The sequence below is a fragment of the Macrobrachium rosenbergii genome, chromosome 31 (genome assembly GCF_040412425.1).
Source record: "Macrobrachium rosenbergii isolate ZJJX-2024 chromosome 31, ASM4041242v1, whole genome shotgun sequence".
Classification (NCBI taxonomy): domain Eukaryota; kingdom Metazoa; phylum Arthropoda; class Malacostraca; order Decapoda; family Palaemonidae; genus Macrobrachium; species Macrobrachium rosenbergii.
The window spans coordinates 20,203,719-20,216,987 of NC_089771.1; the positions used below are offsets into that span (position 1 = coordinate 20,203,719).

Here is a 13,269-nt window from a genome sequence, read left to right on the forward strand (position 1 = left end):
TTGTTGTTAGAGAAACCAGAACGAAAATGACATTTATGCATCCTTTTTTGTACTCTTTTTTTCGACAGTCGTCGTTAGGGCGCCAGAGCAAAGTAATTCAGCAAATCTGCGAGAGGCTGACTGAAGTCTGCAACAAGTTTTCCACAAAGAACGACAAATACGACGATAACAGCAGCAGCAGCAGCAGCCCCGACGGCGACAGACCACGACAAGTCGTTCAAGTGGTCACGGCGCTGGGTCATGCCTTCACGAAGCTGGTTGACCTCATGCTCAGTAGAGAAATTAAGGTAATCATGTTTGTCTCACCGACTGGTATTGGAATGCCTGTAGTATTTTGGTAATTTTTTATTTACTGATCTATGAGAAATGCTTATTTTTAACTATTTCATTTATCATTGAAACTGGAACTAATCTACTACATAAGCATTGCTCTTTTGCCAGTTAGAACAACCATAAATAGCGCATATTATTACTGGCTGACCAGCTGAGCAGATAGAAAACGGGACCTCTGCGTAACTGATCTACAGTAATAACATTTTGCTGTTTAGAAGAAGCTTATAATGCTGTATGAAACTCTCAGCCACGGCCCATGAAACACTCAATCACGGCCCATGACACTTTCACCCATGGCCCGGTGGTGGCCTGTGTCGTTGGCACCTATACCAGCGCCAGACGCACGATCATGGCTAACTTTAATCTTAAATAAAATAACAGCTACTAAGGCTAGAGGGCTGCAATTTTGTATGTTTTCTGCTTGGAGGGTGGATGATCAACATAACAATTTGCAGCCCTCTAGCCTCAGCAGTTTTTAAGATCTGAGAGCGGAAAGGAAAAAGTGCGGACGGACAGACAAAGCCATCTCAATAGTTTTCTTTTACAGAAAACTGATGTTGACCTTGTTTTCTTTCAATCCAGGTCGTTGTCCAAGTCTTAGAAGAACCAGATGCCGAGGAAAATATCAGCTCAGCCGTTTCCCACCTGACGGCGTTAGGCGTTGATGGTGGCCACATATGCCGCCTCATAGCGCGTCTCGGGGGCGTCAGGGCACTGCTGGGTTTGTGCCTGGAACCTCGCCTGTCCCATGTGCGGGTGGCTTCCCTCAGGGCCTTGGCGACCGTCTGTTGCGTCGTCGAAGGGATAGAGGAGCTGGAGAAGGTTTGTTTTGCGCTTTGATAAAAGTTTATCTGTCCTCGTGTCCATTCATTTGAATTCATTTGTTATGTTGCTTTTTCCAGAAATCGATTGAGTAATTCATGGTCAGAGACTGTAATCGGTTGCTCCGTACATCTCATAGAATAGAAATTTTGGAAATTTGATATTTTTTTTCCAACTGGAGTACAGTAGTCCAAGTACATGTTTTCGTTTTGAATTGCCACAGTAACGTAGCTTCTTGTTGATTTTAATCACGGTTTACAGTGCTAGTGGTGTATTACATGCTTGGAGCGAATATTTTACCATGCAAAACCTTTCAAGAGCAACTGAGTTATCGTGAAAAGCGGATAAAAATTTTGTACAGTTAAAACATTATTCTTTAAATGGGCATTTCATCTATATTTTTCAGGCGGGAGGCATCGAGGTGGTATCGGAGGTGCTTTGCGACCCCGATTGTCCCGAGGAGGAGAGAAGCGAAGCGGCAGGAGTGTTAGCTCAAGTCACCTCACCCTGGGTCGAGAATAACCACAGATTGACTGCCCTCTATGAACACATCCACTCCATTGTTATAGCACTCACAGGTAATTAATTGGCCATCTCTCTCTCTCTCTCTCCTCTCTCTCTCTCTCTCTCTCTCTCTCTCTCTCTCAGTTCCTCGTTGGACGAGTCGGTAGAGTTCTCGGCTGGCACTCTGCTAGACCACTGAGTTCAGTCTCCGACCGGCCAAAAGAATTAGAGAATTTATTTCGTGGTAGAACCAATTTCTCGTCATAATGTAGCAACGGGATTCCACAGTTAGCTGGAATCCCGTTGCTTTATAACCAGTTGGTTTTTAGCCTCGTAAAAATAAGTCTAATCCTTCATTGGCCAGCCCTAGGATCGCTGTTAATCAGCTCAATGGTCTGAGAAACTAAGATATAAGTAATTTTTAACTCTAATCATAGTGCTGTATGAGAATCAGTAGTGATAATCCGTGTTTTTATGATGCGCCTCGTCCAACTACAGCAGTGGCACCAAACTTCATAATTTATTTTAATTTTAATCCTTATCATCTCATCGGGTTTTCTTTTGGATGCTCTCTTCTCGGCATAATATGGAGGAGGAAACAAACGTTTACATGTCTCTTCGAAAACAGAGTATTTAATCCTTTAGTTTTCTCAGCTTCAGATTATAAAATTTAGCATAAAAATATATTTATACATTTATTTTATCGCTGTAAGAAAGATTGATTTTATTTGTAAATTTTGACTCAAAATTCTCATTCTTCTAATAATGCAAATTAACACTGAATAAAATAACCACTCTTTATCTGGGGGGAGAGAAGTCAGTGCGGGAAGCATAATACATTTGGAATCATTATAAGTTGGATGCTAAAAACCAGAACATAAGAAAACATATTTTACATCTGCAGGTTTAGCGGACTCGACGAGATCAGCCGAGATTTTCCTGCTGGCTTCTGCAGCCTTGGCAAACCTGACCTTCTTGGACGGTGGGTGCGTGGAAGCCATGAGGAAGGCAGGGACTGCAAAGGTTCTCCTGAAGGCGGCCAAAGGCAATCCCAATCTCTCAGTGTTTACCAAAGATCAGGTAAGGAAATTAAGTTAGAATTTTTTGTGTATTCTTTTGCGCGGGCGTTAATAAGTTTTCCATAGAACAGTCTCTAACTTTGATACATATGTTCCATTCCTTTAGTCTTGAAGTTCACCCCTGTGTAATGGCATGTCCAACGTTTATTTTGACTGTTTCTGAAATAACAGAATAACATGAACTCTGCCTAGGTTTTTATAAAGTATGGGACAGACTTTAAGCCTACAAATATTTCTGTATTAACATTTCTTATTATGATTAAAAGTTACCTTTTTGTTTTTTTGTCTTGGCATTGTGATTACTTAATTTTTTCATCCTTGCACACACACACATATATATATTATATATATTATATAATTTATATATATATATATATATATATATATATATAAACACATATATATATATATATATATATATATATATATATATATATATATTGATATATATAATATATATATATATATATATATATATATAAATATATATACATTGTTTTTGATCGCCATAATGACATTTTGTACACTTCCTTACCACTTACTGTTTTTGGGATTCGCTTAACTCTGCAGCGTCCCCAACATGTTGCACGCTTGTAGCTTACATATATTTGCATAATTAAATTATATATTATATATATATATATATATATATATATATATATATATATATATATATATATATATATATATATATATATATATATATACATTATAAAATACTTAATACAAAATTGTCCTTTCTCTTCTCTTACGCGACAGATTGCTACGGTGTTGGCCAACTTAGCGGGATCTCGCGAAACCGCTGAGGAAGTCGTTGCTTGCGGGGGCGTGAACATCTTGCTGGGGCTGCTTAATACACGGCCAGCTCCGACGCATCGCCTACCAGAGGTTGCCACGGCAGAGAGAATACAGCAGAAGTCAGCCATTGCTCTGTCGAGGTTAGTTATTTAGGCATTTCCTTTAATGTTCCTCTTATTGGGTTTAGAACGGAGCCTGAAAAGGGATGCATTTTGAGTGACAGATGGGAAGTCAACTTGAAGGTTGGTTGGTTCATTTAGATTAAGTCGCCCTTATGCCAGCACGGGTCCTTTAGTCTGAAGGTGGCCCGAAAGTTTGGTAGGGTGTTAAGGGGAATAACAGGCCTGATACTTTGGGAAAACCTTTTTGCTATATTTTGTGACCAATCATTGCCTGTGTTTTAGGACAGATTTGATGTAGTATCAGTGGAAGAATCAAACCAATTATTAGACCAATGCTCATCAAAAATTATGTCTGGTTCATTACTGACTGGTGATTAAACAGTGCTAATGAGTAACTTTTATGAGCGTTTTGATTTTATACAGTAAAGTGTAAGAAGTTTTATCAATATCTTGTATCAATATCATTCAGTTCCCACCTCTCTCTCTCTCTCTCTCTCTCTCTCTCTCTCTCTCTCTCTCTCTCTCTCTCTCTCTCTCTCTCTCTCTCTCAAGCTAAACTATTTTTGAAATGCTTCACACATCTTCATGTAACCACCATAAAACCATTGGCGTGTTGTAATGTGTTTGAAAAAAAGAAACATTTTTTCTTACAATTCACGCAGGCTCTGCAATGATCCGGACGTGGCCAAGGTAGTGGCGGAATCGGGTGGGGCTGAACGTTTGGTCCACTTGTGTAAAGACGAAAATGAACGTAATCACAGTGACGCCGTTCTTGTGGCGTGTTTGGTAAGAATTCAAGTTTTTTCTTTATATATTTGGCTTTTTAAGTCAAGAACTTAAGCTGAGTTCCCCGCGGTAGTTTGCAGTGCTTCTGTTATGAACTATTTGTTATTTCTGTGCATTAGTGGAACGGAATCTTGTCAAATTCATTTTTGTTTTGTCAGGTCACTCAATACTGACTGAATTTTTGGAATGTTGTCATGTGATAATATTCTGTTTACAAGTAAAATATCGTGAATTGTTTGATCATGGTTCAGTGAAATGTTGATCTGGATGAAACCGATTCAATCTGAAGACAGCTTACGTACGTAATAATCCGCAGGCTATTAAGAATAGATATTAAATTGCTGTAACCACTGTATTTGACTCACAATTTCATTGCTAATTTTGTTTTACAGTCATCGCAGTATTGGTATATTTCTTTAAGAATTATATTGACAGTGACTAGTTTATCCATTAGTTATCTCACCGTAATGGTTTCTTGTATCAGTTCTTATTTATTGGAAAATGTATCAGCTTATTTTATTTTGTTTGTTAAATTTATTTATCCCATGTTTTCCAGGCTGCTCTGCGCAAAATAGCCTCCTCTCTAGGGTCTGATGAACTGAGAGACATGGACGCAGCCGAACTGGTCGAGCCACGCCTCCTGGATTCCTTCCTCATCTACTCTTCCCGTCAGGAGAGTTACGTCTAAAGAGGAACGGAAGGCCAGAATGGGTCTCTTGAGTGTTGTATATCACGCAGGTGACCAGGAACTGCGGTGCTGTGCGATGCTTTACGTCCGTAAAGCCTCGATTTAAGACATCCGAGAGAAATGCGACTCGAGAAAAATAAACTTGGTATTACAGGTGTGACAGATATTTTATTTCGTGGATAATGCAGAATTGCACTTTATTCCCGTACGAAATGGTGTTTATTCTTACAGTTTTGGTGAAATAGAAAATAAATCTTCAGACGAGGGCTTGCGCCCAGACATCCGAAAGCGTTTGACGAAAAACGAGAAATAAAAATATGAAATGGTTCTGATTATGGAAATGACTTGACGTGTCAGGGAATCGACCGAAACATTTTATTTTTTAGTAAACAAGCGTGATTCATTCAAAAACTCCTGACAGCGTTTTGTTTACCTTCGTTTAGTAGTGGTCAACTGAAAAGATGGTGTGAATTGTCCTAAAAAGTAATAAACGAGCTTTTTTAGTGTTATCACTTGTCGTAAATTACGTGGAAGTCCCTTTTAAGTTTGCTCATTAATCAGTTTTCATATAATACTAGAATGCCAGTGAAATATTTGGCTCTATAACTTTTAAAAGGTTACCTTCACTATTCTGTCCTCTGTCAGTGTGTTATTTCGAAGTTACGTTTAATGATAGCTATAAAGTCTGTTAAGGTTTGTGTACTAGTTCAGTCTGTCTCATCAAAAATCTTGTACTCCTTTCTAGATTTATACTGTCGTCATTCTGTACATATCCGTTATTTTGAGGAATGAAATGTATTGTTGGTTATGTAAATTGTCGATGTTATAGTGATTATTAATAATAATAATTTCATTTTATAGTTTTCTCTTATCATTGTTAGACATTCCATTTATTCTAGTTTATCTTACCTCAAACAGTTGTTGAACGTGTTTAGTAATTAGAGTTCCCCTTTGGAACCTTTTTGCATTTACTTTTATCCCTACTGTGTATCGGAACGATTTTGGGTTTACCGTGGCCTGGAGTAGAGGAAGTTTGGACACATTGCCATTAAAGATTGGTTACTTTGAGAAAAATCATGATCATCTTTTTCTCTCTACCGGTAATTACAGTAGTCAACTGACCATTGGGTATGGGGCAAGGGACCTGTAAAGAACCTGGGATGTTTCTCAAGCCTGCCCTTTTTTGTACCAACTCTATCTGTAAGATTTTATTTTGCTTTTACTGATTGACACACAAGGCGTGGATTACTAAATTTTAACCAAGTTATATTAAATGGTCATTTGTGTTTTGTTGCCTCATTTTAAATTCAAACAATTTTTGTAAAATGAAAATTTTTTTTTTTTGTTTCTTCTCTTTTAGATAGTTCTTCTTTGGTTTAATAATGATGAAAGTTTTGGGGCATTTGCTTCTTTCAAAGTTTTGTGGCCCTGTTTCTCTAGTCATTTAATGTTGACCAAAAAGCTTATGTTCTTTGTATAATATGATTTATATTGTATCGTGTCATATATTGTACATATTTTAATACAAACGATTTTGATTGAACTTATTCTTTTTATCCTATTTTGTATATGTACGTGTTTATAGTAATACGAATATGAACAGGAAAAAAATATATATATATATATATATATATATATATATATATATATTATATATATATATATATATATATATATATATATATATATATATATAATATATATATATATATATACACACAATATATATACATGAGAGAGAGAGAGAGAGAGAGAGAGAGAGAGAGAGAGAGGAGAGAGAGAGAGAGAGGAGGGAGAGAGAGAGGGAGGGAGGGAGAGAGAGAGAGAGAGAGGGAGGGAGGAGGAGGAGAGAGAGAGAGAGAGAGAGAGAGAGAGAGAGAGAGAGAGAGAGAGAGCGACGCCCAGGTTGGGATACAGGCCATGACAGGATGACAGAGGCACGTTCCATGAAACCAATTACGTCATTGTTGACCTGGGCAATGAATTAATTAACTGGTAGTTTGTCATCTGTAGTTATTCGCAGCCTGGGTGGAAATCGGTACGGGCTGGCAGCCTTATCCACACACACATATATATATCCTACCAGAAGAAGAGCAACCCAGTGATTTCTCCATTCCATACAGTCCTCCACTGAAATTCAAAGGCGTACTTTTTGCGGTTTGAGCTCAACAGGTTCAAAAGGCCATACTCTCAGCCGGAATTTAATTTTTGGGGAACAAGCTTAAGTCTAGTTGACGAAGTCAAGCTTATAATGTGTCACCTAAGGGGTGATTTGCTTTGCTAATTTGTCAACAGTATTCTTGCTGTTTTTACTTTAGGGTGGTCCGAATTATTGTACGAATTTTATACAAATATTAGTCATTATTAGTTTACGACTAATAAGATAGCAGTTGGGGTTTTAACATCCAAAACTAGCCAATGAGGAACCTGATGCTCGTTTTTAGTAATTATAATGAAGTTGCGTAGTCACCGAAGCTGAAAAGAAAGCACTGCTTTCGACGAGCGACCAAAGGAGAAGTGAGTGCGTTGAAGGACGGTCGTGGCTGGTGTGGGCCTGGTTGTAGCCGGCATTTAAGTAGAAGACGGAAGATAGATTTTGACTTACTCAGCGAGTGTCTGTACGACTGGGAGTGTAGTGGCTGGAGAGGCCTACGTGGACTTTCTATAACTTTTTGAGGCGGGGGTGTGTCTGCCCATGTTTTTGAAGGGTCTGATACCTACACACCACTCTCTAGTAATGGCCATTTGACTATGCATAGCCCGTTTTAGAGACATTAGTGGAGGACTTACATACACTTCGTCAAGCGGAACCGTACGCCAAGCTAGGATTTCTCATCCCTCCACGGGACACATTTCGTGGCTTATGTGAATAAAATACTTTGCACATCCTTCAGTGGGCTTCCAGGACTAAAGTCATTAACTATTACGTGAACCCAAGATCCTATGGAGACCTTAGTATCGTCACGTATTTGTATATAAAGGTATCCAGGAGGCGAACTCGTCGTATATTGAGTAGTCGCGTTTTTCAGTGCAATAAATTATTTTTTGAAAGTTTGTGTGTCCATCAGTCCCTACCTAATGAACTGCTAAAATCTATCTAGTAATAAAGTGTTAATACTACGTTAATTCAAGAGTCCTTTTAACTAGCAAGTTTCGAACCTCTGTTGGCTTCAATGATCTTAGATTTTTGAATAGTTACTGAACGTCTTGTATTGTTCTTGAGCTCTAGAATTAGGACCTCTTTTTAGAGGTCATAACTTAAGGTGATGGGGAATCAATACTGTGTTTTTGAAGTCGGGAACTCCAGAACAACGCTAAGGTGTGAATTCATCAAAACAACTTGCCCTGCCTACAGGCATATAGAGCTCAAGATGAATCTACGAAAAACAGAAATGATGAGGACAGAGTAGGCACAAAAGGATTGAAGTAACAACAGAAGAAGATATTTACGGTGTGGAGTCTTTTAAACATTTGGAAAAAGTATCCAGTAATGGTTCTCATGAGCTGGAAATTAGTGGAAGACCATAAAAGGCAGATCAGTGGTGGGCTTGAATAAAGCTTGGAACCTATCAAACTAAAGTTGCATACGAAAGTAAACCTGGTGTATTTTGGCACGGGTATGAATCATGGTATGATAATAAAACCATAAAAGACTTTGTCGATCCAACAATAAAGCACTGAGAAAATATTAAAAGTCAGATGGCAAAGCTGAGTGAGAAACTATACCATAATGGGAATTACAGAAGCTCCATATGTAGATGAGATAATGATGAAGTGGAGATGGTAATGGGTTAAGATGTGCCTTTCACACAACCCTTGAGGGAATAGTACGTGATAGTGTCAGTTGTGGGCTCCTGTGGGTACCAGAAGAATTAGAAGACGCTGACTATATAAGTCTGCTTATAACTTGGATGAGAACTAAGAGAAGGAAGGCTGTTGATATGTGGAAGAGGGGCGGTGGAATTTCACGTGACGGAGTTTTTATATAAAGGGAGAACATTTTTGTTTCTTCGACATCCGGTCAACTTCACATACAACCTAATGTACTGGAATGTTTCATCGACATCGGTTAACCTACATACAACCTAATGAAATTAAACATTCAGTGATATAAAAAGTTAGCAGCAAAATCCTAAAAGTTGTCGAGAAAATAAAAAACAAAAGTACGGAGTCAACAAAGTAATATGAAAATAAATAAAAATAAGAACACAGAAGAACTGTAGAAACATTTTTTTTGAGGTCTAAGAAACACACCACCTCGACAAACATTTCGTTACTACGAAGTGACACGAAAAGAGAATCGGCCAATCTTGAGTTCTATTTAGTTCGATCTGCAGGCAAGAACTGAAAAGGCGTCCATAATTAAAGGATGTCATAGTCTTAAGCGTTTTCACGAATAGCGCTAAACGACTGTTTAAGGCCTGTTCATCTGAACTGATCTTCCAATAACGTCCGGAGATGCGAACCATGAAGTGCTGCCTCTTTGATTTTCCCACGTACTTTGCTTTACAGCAGTACCACTTGCAAGCAACACGTAACTGCAGCCAAGCGTAAAAACACTAGAAGTGACCTCAAACAGGCCTATTTTTCATCTTGTTGGTCGTGATTAGTCAAAACTGCAAACATACCTGAAAGGAAACTCTCTCAACATTAGTTTTTAAATACCACCTTGTCCTGTCTATTAATAAGGTATGGAAAAACGATAATGATATAAGCATTGTCTTATAACTAAACATCACACTTACAATATGAACAAGGAAGAGAAACCAGAGGTACTTCAGGAGTTCTTATTCGCCGTCTCCATAACGAGTACACCAGTCCTCGAAGTTTGACCAGCAGTAGGCTGAGTGAAATCATGTTGTCTTCTTATCGGATATTGCGTTCGTTTGTGACTGATAAGTATATATGGAGCATCTTCGAATTTGGATAGCAGACACACAAGTTCCATCACATGGTTATAATCGGATCTGTAAGTAGTAAAATGGTTGTTTTGGATATTTTTTTGTTGACATGAATGGCAAACCTCGTTGGCAATTGTAGGAACAGGTCGCCTCTCTTAATGATCTTGTACAGCGCAAGTTTTGGTTTTTTGTAAGATTTTCCCTAATGGTAGGCAAGCATTATAGTGAATGGAATTAATACAAGCGAGAACGTGGTTACCAGTTTATTGACACGTATTTATTCAGAGAATGAAGACATGCTGTGATTTTTTTCTACTCCTAGAAAGCAGTTTTGACTCAGATTGTTTCCAAATATTGCAAAAGGATTACGGTATGATTAGGGCTGTCCGTTATATTTTGGAATTAATCTTTACATTTATTAATTTTGGAGGTACATGTAAAGCTTATGAATTTTATCTGGTCATGAAAACATAAGTTACCAAAAAATATTTATGTCCCTGGTAATATAAAGTGTTAAGAAGGTTAACTGTTAGTGTCAATGAACCTAGGACGAAATGCCCTTTTCATTGGTGGTAAAATCGAATTTTTTTCAGGAAATGCAAATACTGCACAGGATATGCTTGTGTAACAATTGGGCTAGCTAAGTAGTTCTGCTGAAGTTCTGCTTTACTGAAGCCAAACTCAGCCAACATATAGGGAAACGATGCATACGCGTTACCTTAACAATCCGTTAGGGTAATATGCGAAATTGTAAAATACGAGAAACCATATGATGAACAATCGCATATTCACGTGATCTGATGGTAGAAAATTTAGTGCATCTGGAGGGCCAGTCTGGAGGGTCTCTGCTGTTGGGCATTTGGAAAAGAATGCAAAAATTTAATTGTTACGTCAACACTAGCAAATGCAAAAAAAATTTGCTAAAAACAGGAAACTTAACAAATCGATAATGGAAAATTAGTAAATTATCTCAATATGAATTGTTTGAATATCGCTCAGAAAAGATTAAACTAAATGTTTTCAGTATATCGCCAAACTAGTGAAAATCTGGAAAGCTTGAGACAGTCAAATTACGTTCGCCTTACAGCAAGACGCGGTATGGGAAATTGCCAGTCTTGTTTAACACAACGAAGGATTGTTACAAAAGTGTATGATTTGAACTTCATTCATGAAGTAGTCATCAGAAGCATAAATTTTTGTTTGAGGCCATTTTTTCCTAGCTCAATTTCAGTCTGACTTTTATAATTATGGTTAAAGTAACAATGGCATTGTATAACCTAAATTACCTAAGGTGAATTAAAGATTGCATCAGCTATTAAATCAATGTATTATGACGAAACTTTCATATTCCCAAAACCAGCTCGTCCACGGCAGTCTGAAAGCTTGTCAATTGCTATCGTCATCACAGCTAACCTTAAAACACCTGCGTGAATATTGACTAAATATGTGTATGCAGTACATGTAATATATATACATTCATAAATATATATATATATATATATATATAATATATATATATGCATACATATATATATATATATATATATATATATATATATATATATATATATATATATATATATATATATATATATATATATATATATATATATATATATATATATATATATATATATATATATATATATATATATATATATATATATATATATATATATATATATATATGCATATATATATATATATATATATATATATATATATATATATATATATATATATATATATATATGCATACATATATCTAGTCAAAATTGCACGCAGGTATTTTAAGGTTAGCTGTGATGAAGATAATAGCAATTACCAAGCTTTCAGACTGCCGCAGATGCGCTGGTTTTGGGAATATGAAAGCTTCAGTCATAATGCATTGGTTTAATGGCTGATGTAACATTTGATTCGCCTTAGGTAATTTAAGTTATACAGTTCCATTGTTACTTCAACCATAATTAGGATCATGTCAAGATTAGCGAACCCAACACCTCCATGTCAAGAACAGCGAACCCAATGATCCCCATGTAAAGAATGGCCTTTCCGGTCTGAACTCCAATTCCACATGTTTTTCATCTACACTGTTTCGCCGTGTTTAGTACTAGCCCGAGGGGGGGTGTCGAATGTACTTCGCCTTGTTTAGTTCTAGTCCCTGGGTGATCAAATGTCTGGTACCGAAGTGTTCTTGTAAAGAATAACGAACCAAATTTTCTTGTGAAGAATAGCGAACCCTGCTGTGAGTGGGTTCGGTAATCTTGACATGAACCCATAATTATATAGGAAAATTATATTCGCCCTACAGCAAGATTCAGTATGAAATAGGGTCAGTCTTAACACACTGAAGGACTGGTTATAACAGTGTATGATTTGACCTTGACTCAGTCATGAAGTCATTAGAAGCATAAATTTTTGTTTGAAGCCATTTTTTTCCAGACTAAGTTTCAGTCAGACCTTTATAGTTATGCTTAAAGTAACAATAGCGATGTATAACCTAATTTACATAAGATGAATCAAATATCTTACATCAGCCAGAAGGCTATGCATTATGACCAAACATTCATATTCCCAAAGTCAGCGCATCTACTACAATCTCAAAGCTTATTCATTGCTATCGTCATCATCTGAGCTAATTTTTCTATAGCTCATAATCCAATATTGACTAAATATATTTATATACATTCGATTCATTTCCTTTTTCCTGTGAGAATAGCCTTAATGGTATTGAAAACCGTTAATGGACTGCTTGTTGATGTTGCATTTACTTTTTAAATTCCATAATGGGATAAATATAAGCTGGTACTGTGTGAGTATACAAAGAAGGCCACATAAAGATTTTTTCATATTTTGACATGTATCAAATCATGAATTTCGCACCTCAGAGTGCAGAAAGTTAACATTTAAGGCATCTTAATTTTAAAATTATCCAGGTGGCAGGACATGTCCCAAGAGACAACTCTCCCAAAATCATGCAGGCTGATTTGTTCAGATTAAATAAAGCAGACTTTGCTAGTACGGGCTCTTGCCAAAACACGGCACGGGAGAATCATGGCAAGGTTCTCAAGGGTCTGAAGAAGCCTGCTATGAACTTTTAAATTTCGACTCGCCAATAGGACGACAACCAGGTAACGCCTCATTGCGCTCTGTGCTCTTAAGAAAGTGCCCTGTTCTAACTTGGCACCTCTGCAAGTGTTTGTTGTTGACTGGTGGAGACTGCGTGATCTTCGTTG

At 37.2% G+C, this 13,269-nt stretch overlaps 1 protein-coding gene across 1 annotated transcript in view; it reads left to right on the forward strand.

The window, feature by feature from the left end:
* Nucleotides 1–6,675, forward strand: part of LOC136855402 (protein inscuteable homolog) — a 176,031-nt gene extending 169,356 nt beyond the window's left edge. Inside the window, exons 5-11 of the mRNA XM_067132390.1 lie at nucleotides 69–287; nucleotides 916–1,155; nucleotides 1,562–1,733; nucleotides 2,564–2,739; nucleotides 3,498–3,676; nucleotides 4,321–4,444; nucleotides 5,001–6,675. Coding sequence (XP_066988491.1) covers nucleotides 69–287; nucleotides 916–1,155; nucleotides 1,562–1,733; nucleotides 2,564–2,739; nucleotides 3,498–3,676; nucleotides 4,321–4,444; nucleotides 5,001–5,132 — 1,242 coding nt within the window. The 3' untranslated portion in view covers nucleotides 5,133–6,675. The remainder of the gene's footprint in view (nucleotides 1–68; nucleotides 288–915; nucleotides 1,156–1,561; nucleotides 1,734–2,563; nucleotides 2,740–3,497; nucleotides 3,677–4,320; nucleotides 4,445–5,000) is intronic.
* Nucleotides 6,676–13,269: the final 6,594 nt, after the last annotated feature.